The sequence below is a fragment of the Strix aluco genome, chromosome 20 (genome assembly GCF_031877795.1).
Source record: "Strix aluco isolate bStrAlu1 chromosome 20, bStrAlu1.hap1, whole genome shotgun sequence".
Taxonomy (NCBI): domain Eukaryota; kingdom Metazoa; phylum Chordata; class Aves; order Strigiformes; family Strigidae; genus Strix; species Strix aluco.
In genome coordinates, this window is record NC_133950.1 from 10016398 (window position 1) to 10038389 (window position 21992).

The 21992-nt window shown below is 48.6% G+C and overlaps 2 protein-coding genes and 1 long non-coding RNA gene across 5 annotated transcripts in view; 2 read left to right on the forward strand and 1 right to left on the reverse strand.

Moving 5' to 3' along the window:
• Nucleotides 1-301: 301 nt before the first annotated feature.
• On the reverse strand, nucleotides 302-17918 carry CRAT (carnitine O-acetyltransferase). The gene is given in 16 exon segments (XM_074846638.1): nucleotides 302-3607; nucleotides 4169-4306; nucleotides 4825-4887; nucleotides 5363-5498; nucleotides 5848-5970; nucleotides 6472-6591; nucleotides 7072-7172; nucleotides 8225-8403; nucleotides 8893-9067; nucleotides 9650-9815; nucleotides 10819-10872; nucleotides 13081-13199; nucleotides 13684-13947; nucleotides 15326-15428; nucleotides 17744-17841; nucleotides 17844-17918. Coding segments are annotated over 16 exon segments (2130 nt in total). The 3' UTR covers nucleotides 302-3391.
• On the forward strand, nucleotides 15446-16894 carry LOC141932697 (uncharacterized). The gene is made up of 2 exons (XR_012625889.1): nucleotides 15446-15808; nucleotides 16736-16894. It is a non-coding gene; the product is annotated as an uncharacterized LOC141932697 (long non-coding RNA).
• A 55-nt stretch (nucleotides 17919-17973) lies between the features above and the next one.
• PTPA (protein phosphatase 2 phosphatase activator) overlaps nucleotides 17974-21992 on the forward strand; it is a 29014-nt gene continuing 24995 nt past the window's right edge. The window contains exons 1-2 of one of the 3 annotated variants that reach the window (XM_074846602.1): nucleotides 17974-18350; nucleotides 20895-20995. In XM_074846602.1, coding sequence (XP_074702703.1) covers nucleotides 18326-18350; nucleotides 20895-20995 — 126 coding nt within the window. In that variant the 5' untranslated portion in view covers nucleotides 17974-18325. The remainder of the gene's footprint in view (nucleotides 18351-20894; nucleotides 20996-21992) is intronic. The other 2 variants (XR_012625883.1, XM_074846599.1) reach the window with 2 other exon arrangements.

Sequence of the window (21992 nt, forward strand, 5' to 3'; positions counted from 1 at the left end):
GATTTTCTGAACTAAATGGTGCTGTGCAGGAAAAAGATTTGAGCTCTGCCTTATTATCCTACACTTGTATGAAGTCTCCTGCCACTAGTTTTCTGAAATGGAGTATTTTCTCTGGGGTATGTGGCTTTGCAAGCAGATGCTTTCTCTTCCTCCCCTGTACTCGAGGGGGCTGGATGGAGATACTAAGACAATAAAAGGAAGGTGACAGAATGCTGTGGTTCACTGTTCTTGCTGTCCCCACACAAACATCCTCCCATAAGGGTAGTTATGTAACTTCTGCAGTGTCTTAAGGAGATTTAAGCCTTTTTTGTAGCACTGTTTATTGTGTTTCAGTTTATTCAAAGAACATTTCAAACCTCTGCATGACATGGATTACACTACCAAAACAGTATTTAACACAGCTAACCAGCAAAGCATGCAACACTACCAGGCTGTGTCATAAATTGCACTCATACCCCAAGAGTTATCTGAATATTTTCAGTCTGTGCATTTCGTAAATTATTTGTTCCAAATCAGTAGTTTTTCTGGAACTTAAGTTTCTTGTACTTAATGTGCCTTTAAGACAATGGACATCTCTTGATAAAACAATCAGAAACAGGGAGAGTAGTATTCAGTAAGTCAACACTGAGAAAATCAAGAAGGTATGAATCAGAAGGACATCACATTTTAGAACTTGTACAATAAGAAAAGACTTTTTAAAGAAAAAACCTTGTAATGATTTTAAAGTCCTTTCAAGCACTTCAAAAATCAGCTTCATTCATCTGAATTTCAGCTGTGTATATCATTAAGGATGCATTAAGTGGTTTATGAATCTTGTATCTCTTTCAGTGTGATAGTCTGCTTCTTGCAGCTGTACTCTGCTGAAGCTAATGAGATATCCAGATTTAGACCCAGAATAGATCAAGCCCATCTTCTGAGATACAGTCACAGCAGTGTGTACTTCTGCTTAATCTTTAATAGGCACTTTCCTTTGAGAGCCTTCCCCTTGTGAGACAGAAGTAGAAAAGGGCCAGTCTCAAATACTTAAGTGGCAATACTGTAGCATCAATGGTTGAAGGCATTGCAGACAGAGAAAAATAACTCATCCCCTAGCAACAGAGGTTGATTCAGTACAGGGGGAGGATTACTTTGGCAAAAGGAGTATTTTTTTCAAAGTAAAAGGCTCCATAAACCCAGATGTTATTCCAGCAAGGTTTGGTCTTTTCTGTAGTATTTACACAATCACTTACACTTTGATAATACTGAGTATCCTCCTTCAGTTTTCAGTCTAATTCATACAGAGGAGTCAACAGAGCAAGGACGTGTGCTTGCAGGTTTGTAGTGCTCCTGTTGGGTTTTTTAGACTATCTCACTCCATTCAGGATTCTTCTAAAAGATCAACTAAATCCATGTAGATGATGTGAAAGTGGCAGTTCATACAATCACTGGCTGTGCAGGTGAGTTTCAGTTAAATTTTTATTTTTAAGGTTTATTTAGGTATAAGATAGAAGCTTTGAAATAACATCCTTTTAGGAAAAAATGCAGTAGTGTTGGCTTGTGTCTTTCAAGAAGCAAATTAGAATGATTTTTTTTTTTTTCCTTTTACTCTAAACAGGTTTAGTGCAAATTTCTTCATATATGTTTACCAAGGCACTTTGATCATGTCCCTTGCTGTTCTATGATCAGAAAAGTAGCAATTACGATCAAATATTTCCCTGTTAACAAAACGGGCCATCAGACTCCTAATGCTTCTTGTTTATGGTGATGTCACAGCAGCCACATCTTGAAGGGTGTGCAATTTAAATATTAAATTTCTGTTGCAGAAATAGCACTAGAATTCTTCATTACCATACGGTTTTACTAAATAAAAGTAGAGTCAGGAGCTTGGATTCTGGCAGATTCATTGGAAGTTGTGCTTACAAAAATTCCTATGCTACAACTGTATGTTAATGTTTATATATAATCTTTTACTGTCTCAGGTTTGTCAACTGAACATGAAAAGACTATCATGAGATCACTCTCTCACAGAATAGAGCTGGCACAAATCTGAGTAACATTGCAGTAAGAAAAAACTCCAAGAGTGGCAGAAAAGGTGCTGTACTTTACTGCAGGAACAATGGCTGCCACAGTGCGCAAACATCAACACTGCCTGTGTGTTCTCAGCTTTCTTCCTGCTTTTCAAGATTTTCTGCCTTGTTAAAGCAGAGTGATTTGGAAAAAAGGGTGATTTTGCAGCTGTTTTTTCTTTGGCTCTAACAGATTTGAACTCTGGGGGCCAGAAACAGAAGCATGTTCTGGAGTTCCTGATCAGGAACATTCTTACTTGTCCATGATTTAGGCATAACACATTAAGCACAAATATGTTTCTGAAAGCAAGGTATAAAAACACATTGGGTTAACATGTACCCTGAAGGAGACTAGGTTTGTGGCCTTCTAGCTAGTAAACAGGTCAGCATCTCTTTCTCTTCCTCAATTCCAAAGAAAGGTACAATGAAGCAACTGTCCTGCTAAATGCATAGGCAATCCCTTCTCATCTCTGCTAATGTTAAGGTACATAAAGCCAAAGCAAAACCTGTGTGAGAGAAGTTTTGTAGAAGCTTTGTGAGGAACAAGCTTTATGCTGAGCCTGAAGATCAACGGCTAGGACCACAACAGCAAGCTTAACGAAGAGCCCAGAACAACAACAACAACAAAAACCCACCTTAGTTTGTAGCAAATTATATTCTGTTGTTAATAGGGTCAGTGCAACAGAAAGGACATCCCAGCATCCTAAAATGAGGGGAAGGGAACATTCCCAGGTCTGTAAAGCCTGTAATGGTTGGAGTGCCTGGGATAAGTAGTGCAGTGCACTCCAACGAGACTAGATCTGCTCTGACTTAAGAACTTCTTTCTCCCCTTGCCAAAGTTCAATGGTGAAGTTTTGCTGGAGCAGCAGAAAAATCTTCAGTCAAGTTTGAAAGATGCTGCACTCTTCAGAAAATTAACCCAGCAAAAAGACTTGGTCTTATAGTAGTTCATCATATAATAACATTCCCTGCTTTTCCTGGAGAAGAACTACCTTCCTCACCAAATGGATTTAGATACTGATAAGGACTGTGCTTTCTGTATTCCTTTAGAGCAAGTTCCATAAAAATCATGTTTCAGTCCTCTTTGAGGACAGGAAGGTGCACTTGGCATTGATGGGAGAGGACCAGTCAGTTCTACTTCAGCTTAAGACAGTGTTTCCTCTCACCAACAGAGTCTTAATATCTGAGGATGACTATTCTGTAACCTCTTCCTGGAAACAAATGGTAGATGCCCTCCTAGGTTCCAGTCAGGGAAGCTGTCCCCTCAATCATTTTCTGAGGAACTGGGAACTTCGGTGCCTGAGGGATAGCCCCTTTAGTTGGGGGTTTTGCATCATGTTTGCCTCTTACAGTTTGGATTTGGGAGTGGACTGGAGCAAGATCCTCATGTCTAGCAGTGCCTTCTCAAGATAATGTGCCATGCGGGCTGCGTTTGTGTCAGCACAGCTGTTGAATGCTGAAATTGCAAAGTTGATGTGTTCGTCCATAGGGTTGTAACAGATTCCGTAGCCATCTGGAACCACGGGACCAAAACACATCACGCAGTCTGTCTTTGCTGGGACCTGTGGAGACAATGTGATTAAAAACTTCAAACCAGTCAGAGAAATGTAGCCATCAAATGCTAACAGCCCTGTCAACAGTAGAAGAAGCTGCCATCTTGTTAAAATGCTCTAGAAAAGGGTGTTTTTGGTCAGACCCACCTAGCACCACATGCATGCTGGATTGTACTGTTTAGTAGCAACATGTTTTCCTATGCACTCACAAAGGAGTACTTCTCCCCAAGATAAGTTTCTAATAAGTCACAAGCAGAACTTATCAGTGAGAATCACAGCACAGGAGATGAACATAAAGCTATTCTGGCAGCTAACTTTGATTGATCTCACTTGCATTTAGACACTTCTGGTGATCTTGGCTCTGGTTATGATAGTTTTTTACAGGGTTGAGAGGGACTGTGGCAGCTGTAAGCTCAGATCTGCAGCTTTATGAGATCGGTAGCTGGCTTAAAAACTTTTGTCCCCAGATGAAGATTGGCTTCTAGCAGAAGGGATTTGAAGGAGAAATGTGGAGAAGCAAGGCAATGAAAAGAAACAGCGCCCTTCTGTCTTTGCTCAGATGAGTCCTACCTGGCTGGTTGAGAGATTGAAGTGTGTTGCAACAGCATAGGCCGTGTCCATGAACAGCTCAGGCATGCTCACGAGGTCCTCGATAGCTTGAAGCTTCAAGCCTAAGAGGTGACGGTCTATTGCATTGCCCCTTATAGCCTGGAAGGAAGGAAGACTAGATGAAAGCCTGTCTAGCAGGCAAGTGAGCAAAACTCAATTTCTTTGGGTTAAAGAAAAGAATACTTCTAAAAATCTCTAAATGTTTGAAGTTAGAAGGAAACTAGATCTTGCCTTTAGGACCAATAGTCTTGTTTGGAAAGACTGTGAAATAAAACACACCAATGGAACCAACCTTACAGTTCCTGCTCATGGGCTCCCTCTGGTTTAAAGGGTCCTCATGCAACTTTGGCATTCAGCAACAAGGACAGTGAGAACTGAAGCTATTTTCATATTTGATTTTCTCCTTTAGGTCAGTCTCAAAGGACACTTAAACCACTAGCTAGAGAAAAAGGATTCAGTCTGTGGCCTAAGAGCTCTGTCAGATCAGGGTTAGACCTATGCAACAGCCCTAACAGCCACGTTGCTGTGTCAGCAGAGAGCTCTCAAGGCCTTGTCTTTCACCAGAATCCTCATTTGGTAGGTAAAACCCCAAGTCTGGCTGCATAGAGGACACTCACCATATCGGTGTATTCCCTGTGGGCCTGGGTAGCTCTCCTCAGCAAGTCTGCTTTCTCCTGGTCCTGAGAACACACAGATCTGTAAGTTTTTCTGCAGAATGGAAAAATCTCATTTTGGCTGTTCCTCTAGGATGGAGGGTATTTCTGCCTTGTGTGTCTATACTAGACTAATTTTTAGATTTACTAGATTTAATTTTTAAATCCTTTTGTTTGGCTGTGTTACTCTATTCAGAATGGAGTTCTCCATCCATCAGTAGCAGAACTTAGTTTGCTAAACAGACTTTTAGAAGGGACATACTTCTTTTTGGTGGGATTAAAAATGTCCACGTTGTTTCCCAGGCTTTCAATACATGTGAAAGGAAAGCCAGATGAAACCCAAGGTCTATAACTATATACTCCAAGCTATATTTTAGCTCAGCTTCCTATCAGGTGCAGTTCTGCTTAGCTGAAACCAGCTGACAGGGGGGTTAGCCAAATAAACAGCTTTCCTCTTTTTCTGGAGCGGAGTCCTCTTACTCCACCTCTTTGAGATCCTCACCGATTTGTCGGGGCTGTCCATTGATTGCACAAACTTAAGAGAGTCTACAGAAGTGGAGCGGATGGTGTCTGTGCGGCCCAGGCGGAACATCCTTAGCGACGCACTCTCATACGTGGCACAGGCGTGGCCGTACATCCTGGAAGATGGAGAAGAAAGTCACAGAAGTGAGTTTGCCCTGGGAGAAATGGCCTCTTGTGAAGCAGAGGAACTGGGAGGAAGGGGAAGACTTTATGTGAGTGAGTCCCACTGACAGCTGACCTCTGATGCCTCCTTGGTACGATTGTACACACAAGAGCGGTAAATCTCACCTGCTGCAGCTGCCACAAGTGAGATCTGCTGTTCAGTCCCAGTGCATGGGGAAGATGTGGGACTTGGAAAGCTGGCCCTAGCAGCCCACCAGAGACTGGTCTGTGCCACCTTTATCAAGCTTACATGTTTGAGTCTGATGGTGAAGAGGTTGAGAAGCTACCTAGTGGTGGTCTTACCTGTAGTATGCCAGCTGCAAGGCCAGCTGGATAAAAGCATCAGGACTTATCTTCTCTGACTTGGGGAAGGCTTTCCCAAATTGATGAAAAACCATGACTTTGACATCCAGGTCTTCAACCATTCTGCAAGGAAAGAAAGAGGAAGTGTTCCTTTGCCTGTTGCTTGTTCTTGTAACAGAAAAGGTACGGATTTGCTTTCACAAGGCTCAGAGAACAGGCTGTCTGGATCTGACCTACGCAGGGACAGAGCGCTCCATCCTTTGCTTGGGTGGACCACAGAGATGAGCTTTTTCTGGCCAATGCTGAAAATTTTCACCAGGTTAGATGGACTTCTGTATGTGTTTACATGCCAGTATCCCTAGTTAGATCCAGTAAAGCCCTGTTCTTTCTCAGTAAATGGGATGGATCAGTAACTACTCCTTTCTGGCACCTTTGAATTTATTCCTGGCAGGTGGCTTTAGTGTGCTCTTCAGCTGGGTTCAGTGCTGTCGACCCAAGAAGTCACTGGGAAAACTCCCTGCCTGCAGTAGGGGAAGCCTCATTTAAACCACTGACATGTTCCAGAGGGATACATGAACTACTCCCCCAGTCACTCACCAGACCTCTCCACTGCTTCATACTTACATGTTGAGGTTCTGCTTTGCCTTCTCTATGTCATTCTTGATTTCTGGGGTGATGTTAAACCGCAGCTTTTTGGGCATTGGCAAAGGAATCATGGGTGATCTTACCAGCTCGGGTTTCTTCCTGCGTAGAGAAATGATTATGTTTAACCAGACCTGGCTGGTCCTAACCAGACCTAACATGAGGCTCAGCTAAGCACACCAGAACCTGGGTAGAAATGCACAGATCTTCCCTAACACCTTGTGACACTAGTTACAGGCTGAAAAGTTCTTCACAGTGCCGTTACAGTGTTTTTTGAAGGGTATGAATGAGATGTCTTCTGTGCTTTCTGCCCCAAACAAACAGCTCTTCCAGGCCAAAGTCCTGTTAACTCTGAACAGTGCAATTTCCTGAGAAGGGAAGTAGTAGCAAAACTTCTCAGAGTAGCTTGGCCACTCAATTCTCATCACGAATACAAGAACTGCAATACCTCATTAGCACACCACTACCCTTCCTCCAGAACAAATTCCTAGGGGGTGAGCTGGGAAGAGGCATGTTCCTGGGGAGCAAGTGGTTTAAAACCTGTCTCCAATGCTGAGGAAAAGTAGAGGAGGCAGGACTCACGTGTACTCCACGATGTGATCCAGAAGAGCAACAATGGGTGGGCCTTCTGAGGGAGCATGCTCGTACACAAGACCACAGGAGCCATCTTCAGCAATGATGAACTGTGAGAGAGGCAGGATAGAACAGTGTTGAAGACAGACATGAGTGTGTGAAGCAGGAGCTATCCAGAGAGAGATCTCAGTATCTCACTGCTCTGTATCAGAATGGACAGTGATCCTGTCCTTGCACACTGGAAAGGTAATGCAAAGGTCTTATTTAGCAGAACAACAATGGAAGCCTTTCAGCAGGCATAGAAGATCTGACAGCAGTGTTACAGTTTTGTAAAATCAACTGGATAAGGGTGTGCTCATAGATATGTTGGTGTGCTCAGTGTCCTGGCAATACAGAGTGGTTCAATGGTTTTGATTTACTTAGATGCACACATAATACAGGAATCATATCACCATGTGCTGGCTTTCCCTTACTACTTAATTAGCAGGAACATCTAAGCTTTATCCCATCAATGAAGAGTTCCAAATAGGAACAAAATAGCTGAAAACATTATGAAGGGTTCAGCAGATATGAGAAGAATCTTTTAAAGCACCATTGCTACTATCCACAAGCCAGGCTATACCAACTAATGAAGGAGAAGCTCGAACAGTGGCTGCTGTTGAAAGTTCTTGACGAGATTGAACGGAGAAGAGATCAGAGGGATGCCGTGGGATGGCAGCTTATGTTTCAAAAAACAAAAAAAAAAACCACCATAGGGCAGCTTCTGGCAGAAGCAGGAAAAGTGACAAGCCTAGAGGAGATACAAGGAACAGATCTCCCTACATCTGAGCTGCCTCCAAGCAGATGAGGCATTGTTCACCACAGGCAGAAAATTGATTTACAAGGAACACAAATAACTGCTACACTGAATAAGCGTGGGCAGAGATAGTAAAAGAAATGAAAGTCCCTGAGGCAGGAACGAATGCTTGTGGTGGCTGCAAGGGAAACTGTAAGATTTCACACTGTCAGCCACCACGCCTTGTCTCCTCTCTTTCTCCACTCTCTTGATATGAGGAAAACTTTACTGCAAAAGTTTGCTGGATTTCTTGGACCTTTGTAGTTTCACGAAAAAGCATCTCCTCTAGACCCAAGTCTTCAGCATCTTTAGAGCATCAGCACTTACTTGAAGGGTTTTGTCGAACCATCGGTTGCCGCTGTTCCAGCGACTGCCTCCGCCATGCAGCATCTGAGCGGCCACGCGGCTCTTGTAGATGTCCTCAGACACCCGTGGCATAGGTGCATCAAGGCAGACAGTGCAAATGCTCTTCTCGATTGTACGCACAGATTCCTTGTTGGTCTTATCTGGGAGAGAAATGAACAGCAAATAAGGAAGGGGAGTTGAAAAACTTGCATTTTAGTTAGATTGAAATCTGAAAGAGCAGGTTTGAAGGACCTGGTGTTGGCTTCCCATTGTACCTCCATGCAATACTGGTCATTTAGGGGTGTATATAGTTATTAAAAGTGTAGCCAGCTGGGTTGTTACAGATGTGAGCATGTTGCATTCACCCTCCTTTTTTCATGTTTCTCACATCTCACTCATTTGCAAGGCAACAAACTGGGATTTCAGAGTTCCTAACAAACCAAGCTTCAGACCTTCACCCGTGCACCTTCCAAAACAAAAATAACAATACTTTGCAGTGAAATCAAGTTGCATCTTTGAGGTGGAAAGCTCATGTTATCTGTCCAGAACAAGCTTCCAAAGGAAAGAACTGAGGAAAGCACAGCGGTGAGGTTGGTAGTTCCAGTGTTCGTGGTGTTCGTTGGCACTTGCGTGTTAGGGGCTCTACAGACCTTTCAGAAGGTTGTTGTAGGCTTTTGCCCAGCTGTTTCGGTGGTTGGTGGTGAGGATCCCAATAGGTTCTTTGTTTGTTTGGAGGGAGGTGTTCCATATCTTCTCCAGCTGAGTGAAGAGCTGGTCAGTGGTAAGGGGACTTCCGTCACTGTTGTAAACATCCAGCTCAAAGAACTGAAGGTGAAAAGAATGGACAAGGACAGAGACAGCATATGAGAGGAGATCTTTATTGTGCAGCTCCAGAAACAGGGAACAGCTGCTTTGAGAAGGTGAGACCTGACCTAAGAACTCAGCTTGTAAGGAGACCTTTGAAAGACGTTCAGAATTAAGAGACCAAAGTCCAACTTCCCTTGCAGGGCATAAATACAGTCCAGGTTTAAGCTCAGAAACCATGGTAACGAGGCCAAAACACATGAATTCCTATTTCTGAGACACAGCTGTGGTGGTAGGGTTTGTTATCCAATTTCCACTTGCAATTTCCAATTCCAGACATGATCTCTGGACTTTGAGAGACAGGAATTGCAGGGACAAGAAACAGAGGAAGGGAGCATTTTTCTGCCTCATAGTCTGCTGCTCACACACGGCAATGGAGCTGTTGGCCAGCAAAGGCCAAAGGGGATAAGGGAGCAGAACAAATCCCTGGTGAGGTGAGCCTTGTGGGCAGAGACTTTCTGTTCTTCCCTTTCCTCTGGACCACGGCTAGCTGAAAGGGACACCTGCATCTGAACAGACCTCAAAAGCTCAGCTCAGCCATACCTGGAAGTTGTGAACCACTGTGATGTGTCTGGACTGCTTCTTGCCTTTGGCATAGTTGACAATGGAGTCCCGCTTGGGCCCGGGAATGCGGCAGGATGAGAGGATCTGGTAGTACTGGTTCATGCAGAGGGGCTTCCCACCCATGTACTCCACTGGAAGGGTCTCACTGGAGACACAGCAAGGTAAGGAGGAAGGGGGAGAGAAAACGGATGGGTGAGGTGGCCTGCACTCCCCCACACAAGACAGGCACAGGCTCAGCTGTGCAGCTCCTGTCACTCCCTCCAGCAAGACCTAAACGTGTTGATGGTATAAAAAAGAGCCCATCCTTCCCTATTCCTATCAGCTTTCTTATCAGGGGCTTCAAAAAACATCTGTTTGCTGGCCTTTCATTTGGCAAGGGGAAAACCACTGTAACACCAGAGAAATAGATCTCTGGACCTACTACATATCTTAGTGTGCACCATGCTGTCTGCAGAGCAGAATCCAGGGCATGATATACTGGGAGATGTACTGTTTCCTGTGGAATGGCAGAAAGGGGTTTTTGGCTATAATTTTGAGTGGTGAGTGTCTGATGTGCTAACTGTGACTCATGAACTAGACTGGGACTCAATCAGTTGAGCAGTCATATTCCAACTACCCTTCTCACGGCTGGCCCTGAGCCTTGTCTGAATTGGGATGTAAAGGTGTGATGTTGGTAATCATATTTTTGGAACATAAGTAAGGCACGTTCAGCAGAGGTTTGTTGGTGTTCAGAAGAAAAAGGGTAGGGAGGAACAAGTTTCTCTAGAGCTCATCCTGTCTAGCTGGGAGATGAGAAACACCAGAAACCCAAAATGAGAGAAACAAATTCCTGCTGTCTGAGCTGTAACTTGTTCTGTAGGCAAACAAAAGTATGTAGCTCCACAGGACTGTCAGTCAGGCTCACTCCCTCTAAGCATGTACATATGCCAATGAAAGTATTAGGGTAAACAGAGAACATGAAGCAAGTAAATTTGTTTTTCTAGTGGTGGTGACCTTGGCAGTGAGCAGTGATGTTGATTACAATATCTCTTTTCAAATATGTGCTATCTTCTCTTGCCTTTCTATTTGGAAGGGAGAGTTATTGACTAGGCTCAGCCTCTCTATGACAGTAAAGAACATGTGAGAAGTCAGGAGGGTCATGAACTCACTTGTCAATCATGGTCTTGAAATCTAGGATGCCCTCGATCAGCTTGGCAGCAAACCTGGAAAAATATCAAGTGTAACAAGTTGAGATTCAAACACAGAACATCTGGGGCTGAGGAACTAGCTGAGGAGGGCTGGCAGAGCTTCTCGCTGCTCCTTACAAAGCTCAGCCTTTCTGCCAGGCCCCTATTGTGCCCATCTCTGGTTAGATGATACAGCCACTCTGGGGCTGTGATTTGAAATTGCTGGATAGTCCTACCACGTAGCACTTTCTTTTTTTATGTATCTTATTGTATAACCAAGGAACGCTGGACAACTTTTAAGAAAGCAGCGTTTGGTCCAGACGCATAAATGACTGTAACAACAGCGTTTTTTACTGATGTGTTGTGATTTTATCACATCCTACTTCGGAGTCTTAGCATTAGAACAGCAGCAAGAAAAGGGGATTTCTGCCCTTCCCTGGCCAGGGGCCACCTCTAAGCTTCAAGCCAAGATGCAGCTGTATCTCCCTGCATCCAAGACTGCTGACTTAGTTCTCACCCGATGTATGTTCTGCTGCTAACGCAACTCTTAAAAGCATGCCTCTGGCATTGAGGCATCTGAAACAAATGCAGATGTGCCGCATGCTGACGCTGAGGTGTTGTGTTTACCAGGATCAACATAAACACTGCCAATGCCAACTCCCAGCAGGGAGGGGGGCTGTGACAAGCCACATCACACTGCTTAGCTGGGAATGACAGGTTGGCCTACTCTGACCTGGGAGCTCTCACCCAAGCAGGGGAGGAAGGAGGCAGAAGGTCACTGTGACAAGGGGTTGCAGCTGAGCTTCAAAGGCTTTAAAGTGGTGTGAGCATTTGGCATTTGCCGGCAGTGTCATCTAGATTTGCTCAGCCTCCCCATCCCTAGTGAAGATCAAAGGACATAACTCCAAGAACCTAAGGGCTGCTGAACAAAGAAGACATCCTGCAAAGTAGTTTTCAGTGAAAATTTCCCAGCCTTATTGCAAAACCTGAGGAAGCAAAACAGCTGGGACACAACAGTGAGAGAGCCTGTGTTCCTTTCCAGAGAGCAAACAGCTGGGGAGCAGAGTTAGGGCTTGAGGGGGAGACGAGGGAGAGGTTAGTTGATTTGTTTTCAGCCAGCACTGTTGCCAGATTAAGGAATGGAGAACTCCAATTTCTAAACTCGCCTTCTGGTTTCTGAACCTTTAGTCTCAAGCCGTGCTGTCAAACTTCTTTCTGCAGCCACAAACTATATAAACACACATTTAGATAGTATTTTACATGGGAGCCCAGATTTTTATGCAGCTGCTCGATTCCACTGGTTGGGGCACTGGTAGCGCTCCAGATATTATCTTCTATTTGGATAACTTAAGAGTGAATAACATGAGAGAGCGCTTTCAAAGACTGTCTAGTCTTGCACTGTCCCTGTAAAGCTCACCCTCTACACCTCTGCTCAGGCGTATCCAAGGGAGTGGGAGGGTGAGTTTGTTCTTGGCCTCACTGCTCTCCTGACTGGTACTTTTGATCTGCCAGAGCTGTAATGACTGGCAACTGTGGCAAAGGTAACTGTATAAAGGTCAATGCTAAAGTTTTGCAGGTGGATTTAACACACTCGTGGTGGTTAAAAATTAAAGGGAGACCACAAGGAAGAGAGGACATGGCAGGGTCTGATTGCAGGGAAAAGCTCAGAGTGGAGAGGCTGGTCACTGTTAAGTTTCCCAAACCATAAATCAGAAGTGAAACGACACAATAGGGGACAGTCCCCTGCAGGAACAGACCGAGGGACGGTCCGTGCAGCAGGTTCCCCCATCCCTATAAACTAGCAAACTCCAGAGGTGTTTCTGGTTGGTCTCCCTTACATGCCTGAGTTATTTTTTATGCCTCTTTTAATGGCGCACACAATCTTAGTGCCTCTGAGTCTTGAGATATATCCTCAAAATGCCTCCAGCCAGTGATTTGGCCATCTTGCAGTGAAGATCTGTGCTAGAACAAAGGCCAAAATGTAGGTTTTTTTAGTCCCTGTTTAGTACCTGAACTACTGGACTCTTTGGTTTTCCCCCTTGATGAAATACTCAGTCTGGTGCAACCTTACAGCCTGGCAGCCTTTCCTAATCTGTACAGCCCTCTTGCACAGCACAGACAGCTATCAAACTTGAGGACCACATGGTAATTACTTTCTTTCCAATCAGCCTGAACACCCTCCTCCCTGTCCAGCAGATAGCTCATCCCATCTGAAACCTAGGGAAAGGTACAAAAGGACTTTACCTGAGCTGACCTTGTCGATCCAGAAAATCCTGTTTAGGTAAAACCACACCTGGGCTGGAGTGGACCACAACTGGCAGGCGATATTCCAGGTAAGCTGTCTTCAGCCACCAGTCTGAGAGCTGGGATGGAGAAAGGCAACATGCAGGCATGGCATCTGCTGCTCTTTGACCCAAGCCCAGCTGAACAGTCTCAGCATCCTGCCCCCAGTTCTGTCCCACACTTTGCGAACAAACTGTTTGGGTTTTATGCTTTGTACGTGGAAGGGCAGAGGGGGATTGGAGCGAGGCAGTGGGGGCTCTTGGTGCAGGGCTCGAGCAGAGCGTTTCCTTCAACTTCTCGGGGGGGCAGCTGTGTGATGCTAACAGGTTAGAGGCTTCAGCAGCCACAGACAGGGTCAGTGACTCCCTGTTCTGCCACAAATCTTTCTGCTCACCCAAGTCCTGGTAAGGAGCTTGCACAGCTCAGGGAGGTCAGCAGCAGACTGGTCACGAACGTGATGCCATAAAACCACAGGTGCCAGGGGATGCAGCCAGGACACTGGAGAGGTGTGCGTCAGACCTCCACCCTCCCTAACCAGAGCCTGGGGCCAGAGTCCCGACCTACCCAGTTCTCTGTTTTCTTGGCTCTTCTCTCCAGGCCTTTCTGCAGCCTCTCCCCGACACCTCCCGGCTTGCGGAACTCAGCCACCAGCTCCTGCGTGTGGTTCAGCTCCTCCTCGCTGATGATGGGCTGCAGGGCCAGCAGGTAGCGGTCCAGCGTTTGCTGGAGCGGCGGCACGGGGAGATGGGGCAACGCTTCCTGATGAAGTTGGAATCTGCCTGGGATCTTGCCTAAAGCTGTCGGCTTCAGCAGGCCGTAGGGCCTGGCCTGCAAAGCACAGAGCAAATGTCGAGACAAAACTTCCCCCCGATGTGCACGAGGTAGCAAATAACCTGGATGTGGGAGTCTCCATCCCAACCTCTCTGAGGGCACACAGATGTCTCAGCACGGGAGCAGAGCACACAAAGTACAAACGCAAGGCACAGGTCTACTGATTGCATGCTAGAGATGGTTGTAGGACATCCAGAAAAGCTGCAAAAGAGAAACCTGATCTCCCAAGATACTGATTCTCAGCTCATCAGAGGAAATGCTGCCAGGATAATGATCTATCTCCCACTCTCAGGGCACCTTCCAGCTGAGAGTCTCCATGTGTTTGACAAAGTCAAACCCTTCCATCCCATGGTAAGTGGGAAGAAAGTAAGTCACGAAAGAAATATTCATCTTATAAGCTGTCAGAAGCTGTTCCATTCCTTCTTACAACAGCATAAGGCTAGAAAGTTAAGCAGAACCCTTGTGCCAAATCAAACAACCCTTTTAGGCTTTGAGGAGGCAGAATTTAGGTAAGTTTGAAGCAGGAATAAAATGCCTCTTCTCGGACTGGCCAGGGATCGTACATCACCACCGATGCCAGGGAAGGACTGGCTGAGATGTGTAGGCCTTGGGGCAGTGCTCCTTTATGCCAGCGAACCTCCCAGCTATATTAAGAGAACCTCTATGCAGTTGTACCAGTACGGGACTGGCCCAATTACAGGACCCTTTGGAGGGGGAACAGGGAGAGCTCTTCAGGAAATTGTGGGTGATACTAAAAAGCTCCTGAGGTTCGACGGGGTCTTGTGGGAGTGAAAGCCTTAAAAAGCACTGTATCATTTCCCTGGGTGGAGGAATGAAACGGAGCAAACCCAGTTGTTAACCAGGAAAGGAATTTGCCAGTTTTCCCCCCCAAAAAATAACAAAATCCTCTTGGGTGAACAGGATTGGACATCCTTCAGCTTGAAAATGTTTACATTGTACTCTAAAGGTTTTCAGTTCCCTCTGCTCCTCCCCCTCTATTGGATCGACTGACTCAGACGCTCTCACAGGACTCCGGACTTTGCATCCTCAGTGTACTGAGGATGCAAAGCCGGTGAGAACATTCCCTTTCATTTCCAAGGCAATGAGAGAGTAGCTGTCCCCCCTCCTCCTCCCAACAGTTAAGCACAGAGAAGAGGAAAGAGCTAAATCTGCAAGGTAACAAAGCCTCTGCGTGGTGCTGAGCCCCCAGAGAAAATGCCCTATGCTCTCTGTAGGACCTGGCAAGAACTATGAGATCAAGGTTTGGAAAGGGAATGTTAAAAACAAGAGAAAGGGGAATTACTGAAGCATCAAAGAAGAGTGGGACTGGGAGGAAATTAAGGGTATTAATCATGGCGGTGTGGGCATACTGTACCTTCTCTGCTTGCTTCGGCTTCCTATCCATGGCTGGTGGGACAGAAAAGATCGTAAACCTCTCCCTCGGCCTGTCTCCTCTTCCACCTGACAATGTGCTGCCCCTGCAGGGCGTCACCTCATTAGCAAACTCCCACATGATTGCTCTGAGCAGAGGGCTCAAGGCCAGATACGGGCCCCAGGAGAGGACTGGGGTAGTCAGGGTTGCGTCAACTGCCGTAAAGGCGCCTTTCTGGGAAGCCCTCCTGCGGCCACTGACCACTGACTGTCAGCCCTGCGTTGCCCAGTCGGTGCTTGTGGATCAATACTGTGTGGGCAGAGTCTCTCTCTGATCAATAGCTCTGGGCCTCCAGCCACGGCAGAAGTGAAGGTGCTGGGGACGTCGTTCCCTCAGCCTTTGCCTGGACCATGAAACTACAGTGGCTGTTGTGAGAGAAGGCTGAACATCAGGTGGGAGAGACCCCAATTTACATTCTGGAAGCCGGTGAGATTGTGGGCTCTCACCAGATGGGACAAGCTGCAGGGAGGGCTTATGTGGGTGATGGGGAATTTAGTCCCTTTGCTCAGGCAAAGGTGGCCAAGAGGGTGTCAGATATCTGAGGGTGGCTCTCCAGCAGGGACAGTGACCCGGCATCACTGTGGGTGATGGTAGGATTAGCTGGAGATGGGAGCAAATTCAGTTTGGGACAAAAGGTGGTATCTTAACTGCCCTCACACCCCCAGCACATGTGCTTATTATTGCAAGCTGAGACTGGGGAGTTCTGGGTTGTCAACCCTTAAAAAAAATAAAATAGCTATCTCCAAAGCAGGGCAACAACACAGGTGTGCAGTCCCAAGGAATATCAGCCCCTCCTTCATGTCTGTCTAATCGACTGAGGGGCAGACAAGCAGAGTCTTCTACATAGCTAAGATCAAGTATGATGATTCCAAACAGTTTCAGATTTTCCCTGGGGTAACAGTGAAAATCCCAAACCAAATTAACTGAAAACACTGCACGTTAAAGTGGGGAGTAGATTTGTATTTTTCCTCTTTTATGTCCTCTGCTGCTTTGGTTTGAGGTCAAACTTCAGTGTTTGGTGGGAGGAGGAATAGCGATCGCAGCTGAACAGAGGAGGCAGCTGACAGTAAATAGAGCAAACACTCCACCTCTCCCCACAAGCAACAGGGAAGATGAACAGTAGCAGAGAGTGGGGCACGCAGACATGGCCAGCTTGTGGGCTGGCATTGCTCCCGAGCCACGTTCCAACGCGGCAGATGACCTTTTCCAGAGCCTGCAAAGCTGGTGGGCAATCCACCTGCAGCCTGGGGCAGGGGGGCAGGAGGAATTTCAGAGCAGTGTCTGATTCCCAGCACGGCCACAATATTTGGTGTCAGATGACAGGTTTGTCTTTTTCTTTTATTTTTAAATTAGAAGCTGGAGACCCCCTCAAGCCCAGAGACAACCAGCCCTGCCTGTCCCTTCAGAAATTGTCTCCGGGAGTGAAACCATCACGTAGCTGCTGTCATCCCACTCTGCCGCCTCCTCCCCGGGATCCATCAGTGTTTGCAATAAACGGTTGCTAAGACCGGGCGCCGGGCTGACAGCTCTGTGGTGTGTGTAGCCTTCCCCCTGCTTGCAGGGAAAGGCATGTTTTAAAGGCGAAGCCTGCGGCCACAGATGGCTCCTTCTTGGGCTTTCCTCGCCCCTGACCATGGCCAGCATCCACCTTCCCTCGTCCAGCCCCAAGCCCCCCATCTCTGACAGCGCTGGCGGCCGCTCCACCATGCAGTGCTGCCCCAAAGCGTGTGAAGAACCCAGGCCAGCTTGGAGGATTAACTTCAGCAGCGTCCCTCTCTGCCGCCCGGGATAAGCTGCGCTCTCCCGGCTCCCCGCTGGTGGCCGAGCCCCTTCCACCCCTCCTCACAACCGGGATCCTCGTCCTAGAGAAACCCCTGCCCGCAGCGTGCCTTAAGCGCTGTCCTAGCCAAGGAAGCCCTGTTTCTCCTCCGGGTTTAGGGAGCGGCGCCGGACCCTGACAGCAGCAATGCCACGGATCAGGCATCCGGGACTGAGCCCTGTGGAGCCACCTCGGCCCCTGCCCCTTCCAAACCCCTCCGAGCAGCACGAAGCGGCAGATGGGGCCGGCGGAGGCCCCCGCGGCAGAGCCGGGCCGTGCCCTGACCGCCGGCGGCTCCTGCCGAGGCCCGGGGATGACCGGGCGCCGAGTGCCACCTGCCCAGCACGGGGAAGCCCCCGGGGCCACCCGGCCGCCACCAGCCCCTTCCCTCCCGGCCCGCTGTCGCCCGTCCGGCGGGTGGCGCGGCCCGTCCGCCATCTCACGCCCCCTCCCGCACCGCCGTCCCGGACCCACTGGAGGCCTCCCCCCGCCTCCCGGTGTCTCCGCTGCACCCCCCGCCTCGGAGCTTGGCTGGCACTCACCACAGCCCTCGCCACGAAGGCCAGCATGGCTCCGCGCCTGCCCGCGGCCCCGGCCGTCGCCCGCCGCAAGGACACCGGCGACACCGGGCGCCGCCGCCCCACCGCCCCGTCCGGCCGCCAGGGGGCGGGGCCGCCGCGTCGCCATCTTGGAGCGGGGCGAAGCCCGCGCCGCCATCTTGGGGAAGGGCAGGGTGTCGCTGTGAGGGGAGAGAGGGCCGCGGCCGGGGTGGGAGCGGAGAGGCGGTTCCTCTGTCATTTCTCCGGCAGTTGGTGAGAAGAGTCCCTCCCCTGTCCCCTGTCCCCTGTCCCCTCTCCCCTCCGCGCACACTCTTGGCAGTACTATAGCGCCCAGCACAAATATGGCCGCCCCGCGGTCCTGTGTGGGCAGAGGCGGCAGTGCCCCGTACAAACATGGCGACGTGGGCCACGACGGTGGCTGGGAGGGGTCACGCCGCCAGCTGACAGCCCCGGGAGCCACAGGGCCGGGCGGCGTGCCCTGCTCAAAGATGGCCGCCAGCGGCTTCGGCGTGTCTGGAGGTGAGAGGTGAGGGGTGGCAGCGGCGGTGGCCGGGCTCCGGGAAGATGGCAGAGAGCGAGCGGCGGGCAGGTGAGGGGTGGCCGGGGCAGGGTGGGGGCGGTTCTGGGGCCTTCTGGGCTGGGGGCTGCGCTCGGGGCCCTTGAGGGGTGTCTTCGGGGCCGGGGTGCCGGGCCTAGGGTGTACGGGGGGGTGTGTGTGGGCTGGGCCTCATGCTGCGTGGGGGTCCTTGGGCCGGGGGCGCCGGACCCCAGGCTGCGGGGGGGGCAACGGCGGCGAGCGCTCGGGCCTGTGGTGGGGTGAGGTGGGAAGAGGCTTTGCTGAGGTTACAAAGGGGCCCTGGGGCCGCCTGACCCTCGGCCGGGTGGGGCGGGGAACCCCGGGACCAGCAGCCACCCGGCCCCGCGCCGTGCTGAGGCCTGCTGGGCCGTGAGCTGCCGGCACGGCGCCGGCCGGATCCCCCCGAGACGGCGAGGGCTGGGCTGGTGCTCCCTGAGCGATCTGCACCCCTCAGGGGCGGGGATCAGGGATGGGGCGGGGGGACCCTCTGTCCTGTGAGGGGTGACGGTGGGGGGGTCCATCCTGCGTATCCCAGGGTGGATCGGGGTTTAGGCTGCTGGAGAGCTGGAGTTGGGGCTCCCTGTCATCTGTAGCCCATTTTTTTTTGTGGTTGTTTCCCGTTGCTGAGATGGGTGGTGGTTGCTGGTGTGGTAAGTCTGTCTCAGCTGAGTTTGACTCCCCTCCCCACACCACGAGAATAAGACTGAAAGTGTCTCTTTTGTCCAAGTTGCTTCTCATCGTAAAACTAACCCGTTCTGCTCTTGTCTCTGTCGCATCGTTAGTTTTGGACTTTTGCATCTGTATTAATTTTATAGTCTTGTAAGCTCTGCAGCTCTCACTGTGTTTCCTTCCTTGAGTATTTGTGGTCTCCTCCCCAAGAGGAAATGCACAAAGTGTGTGTCAGAAGAAGCGATGGTTGAGAAATAAATGCAGAGAGATGAAATAAGTTCTGTGATGAGACAGAAGTTGGGCTGACACCTGGATCCCCCTGGTCCAGGACACTGCCCTGGCTACATCTGTGGTCTTTATGCATCATCTGCATTAATGGACAAGTCAGTATTTGCCTTTTTACACCGCTGCTCTGGAGTTTTTAATTGTTTTCATGTTATAGGCTCTTTTAAAATAAGAGCTCTGTTGTTATGATGCTAGCCATTGTGAGTTGGGTGCTGAATTTTCAGAAGAGGCATGCGTATCTTTAGTTTAAATTCCTCGTGTGTTGTTTCTCTCATCCTTGTACCAGAAGTTTTCCTGTACCTTATGCACAGGAATGAACCAAGCACCGTAACTCCCTAGGCAGGTGATGAGACTGCATTTGCTCTGTAGATGGGGAACTTGAGAGACAGAGAAGTTAAATGACACTTTCTGAGGTTATGTGACAAGTCTGTAGCAGATCCTGAGTGGTTCCTGGGACTTTGGATTCCTTTTTCCCTGATCTGCCTGCTAGACAGTGCTGCTCTGCTGCAGAAAAGGCTGCTGATGCTTCTGGGTAGTATTTTCTATGTAAATGCAGCTAATAATATTTTAAGGAGTTGGAGTTTGGTGGTGTATGTTAGGGATCCAGTGCCTGAACTTGCTGTAGTGTGGAGAGCAGTCACTGAAGTGTTGCCAGGGTGGCTGGTGCTGAGCAAATGCCTTCAGATTTTCTAGGATGAAAAAGATGACCTGGGTGACTCTTAACAGAATTCATATATTCACATTAGCACCCAGTTTCCTTAACAGTGGTCTGCTGCACGGCTTCTTGCTATTAAAAGTTGCACTTACAGGAGCATAATGCAAATTACCTCTAACGTCATGGAGCGTTTCTGGCTCTGCAGTGTCCCACTGCAGGACTGCCAGCTGAGAGCAGAGCTCTGGAGAGCGTGGGGTAGGGGTCACCCTTACAGCAGGGTTGGGTCCTTGGTTCGGATGCTGGGAAAAAGAGCTCCTCTAATGCGTTAACAATTTGCATTTGCGCTAAATATTACATTCTGAGCTCTGAGAGAGCTTTAAAATTAAAAGATGTTCATAGCTGCCACCTGGAAGAGGCTGTGTCCTGGCATACTCTAAGCCCCTGTGCTGCCTGGACTGGGGGCTGTGGCTCTGGACTGCCATCTATTGAATTGCTCCAGCTTTGTCTTTGCAGGAGTTGTCCTCTTTAAAGGAATGCACTTCAGGCTTAACACCCTAGAAACAAGGCACAGTTAGTTTGTTAGGGGAGCGCAGTGCTTCAGCACAACCTGAGGCTTGTCTTCACTAGGCAGAAATAATTAAACTAGCTGGATGTTGTCTTTGTTATCTTCGGCACCAGCCTCTCTGTCCGGATGAGAAATGCATCTTTAGTGGTGAAACGGAACATAATGCCATTTTCTGAAGCTTTGCAGTGTCCTTAGAAGTATATTATCCAGGAGTGGGGAGGATATCGTTTGATGAGGAGGACTTGTTGAGATAATGGTGCAAGCTGGGATGGATTTGTTTGCTCCTGTCTCCTGAGAAATGAATGTTGATTTCTAAGAAAGGAAGCTAGAGGATTTCTTCTTCTCCACTGCCTCTATTTTACCTCTTTTTTGCATCTCCCAGGCACCTCTGAGGAGGTGGCTCCTCCCCTCCAGCAGAACTTCATGATCCCCAAAAAGGAGATAAACATGGTTTCTGACATGGCCAAGTGGAAGCGCTCTCAGGTATGGCTCTGGGGTCAGGGGAAACTGGTAAGTGCTTATTATGCTTCAGTGGCATCCAGGTCTGGTCTGGAAACAGCCACAAGGTAAAGCAGGTTTTGGCAAGTAATGGGAAATTAATTGATTTGTGTTTTAAAGCAAAAGAGTCACTGCTTGTTTGTAGGAAAATGACTTGACAGTGAGGTGTGGAGTCTGGCAGCCAAATGCTCTGGCAAAGGAGTGAGCCAGGGAGAGCCCAGAGGTTGAGGGAAACCAGAGATGCTTAAAAGTCATTACTGCTCCCTCCCGACAAGCTGGACGAGAAGTTGGTAACTATTTAATCCTACCTAGCCTGCACATGATATCAAAACTGGCTTTACCCATTGCTGTTTGAACTCAGCTTGAACATGGCCCTGCTGCCTGGCCCTCTAATAGCATCAGGCTGGGTTGGTTCCTGGGGCCTTCCCACCTTGCTGTGCTGGAAGGGGCTCTAGAGCCGAGGCCTTCAATTTCCTGGATAATGTTTGTTTACAGTATGTGTGGAGCTGGTGGAACAGGCACGTTCTCCCCTCTCTGCCTTTGAGGGATTGGTGTGTTAGCTCAGACTTGTCCCACCTCTTAGGAGCAAGTTCTCGCTTGATGACTGATCTGTGATGTCTTAAGAGAAGCTTAAGTTATAGCCCTGTCTCAAGCAAACCTCTGAGTGCAGCTTCCTTTGTTAAGTCTCCTGGGTTTAAGGACTTGCTCCTGGTCAGGATTTCTGTGCAAGAGCGGCCCGAGGAAGGAGAGGTGGCAGCATGCTAGGCTGGTGTTTACAAAGACTTAGAGCTGTGGAGCTGCACTGAATATGATGCTTCAAAAGCAGTGAATTTAAAGAGAAGAGCAGTGAGGAGCCTGGGCTGTCTCCCCCTTCTCCATCATGAGTGAGCATGGGAGAAGAGTGAAAAGAGGAAAGGGTTGATAACAGTGTGGGTCTGGGAGAAGCAGTGCAGAGCGGGATGTCTAGTCACAGCTTAGACTG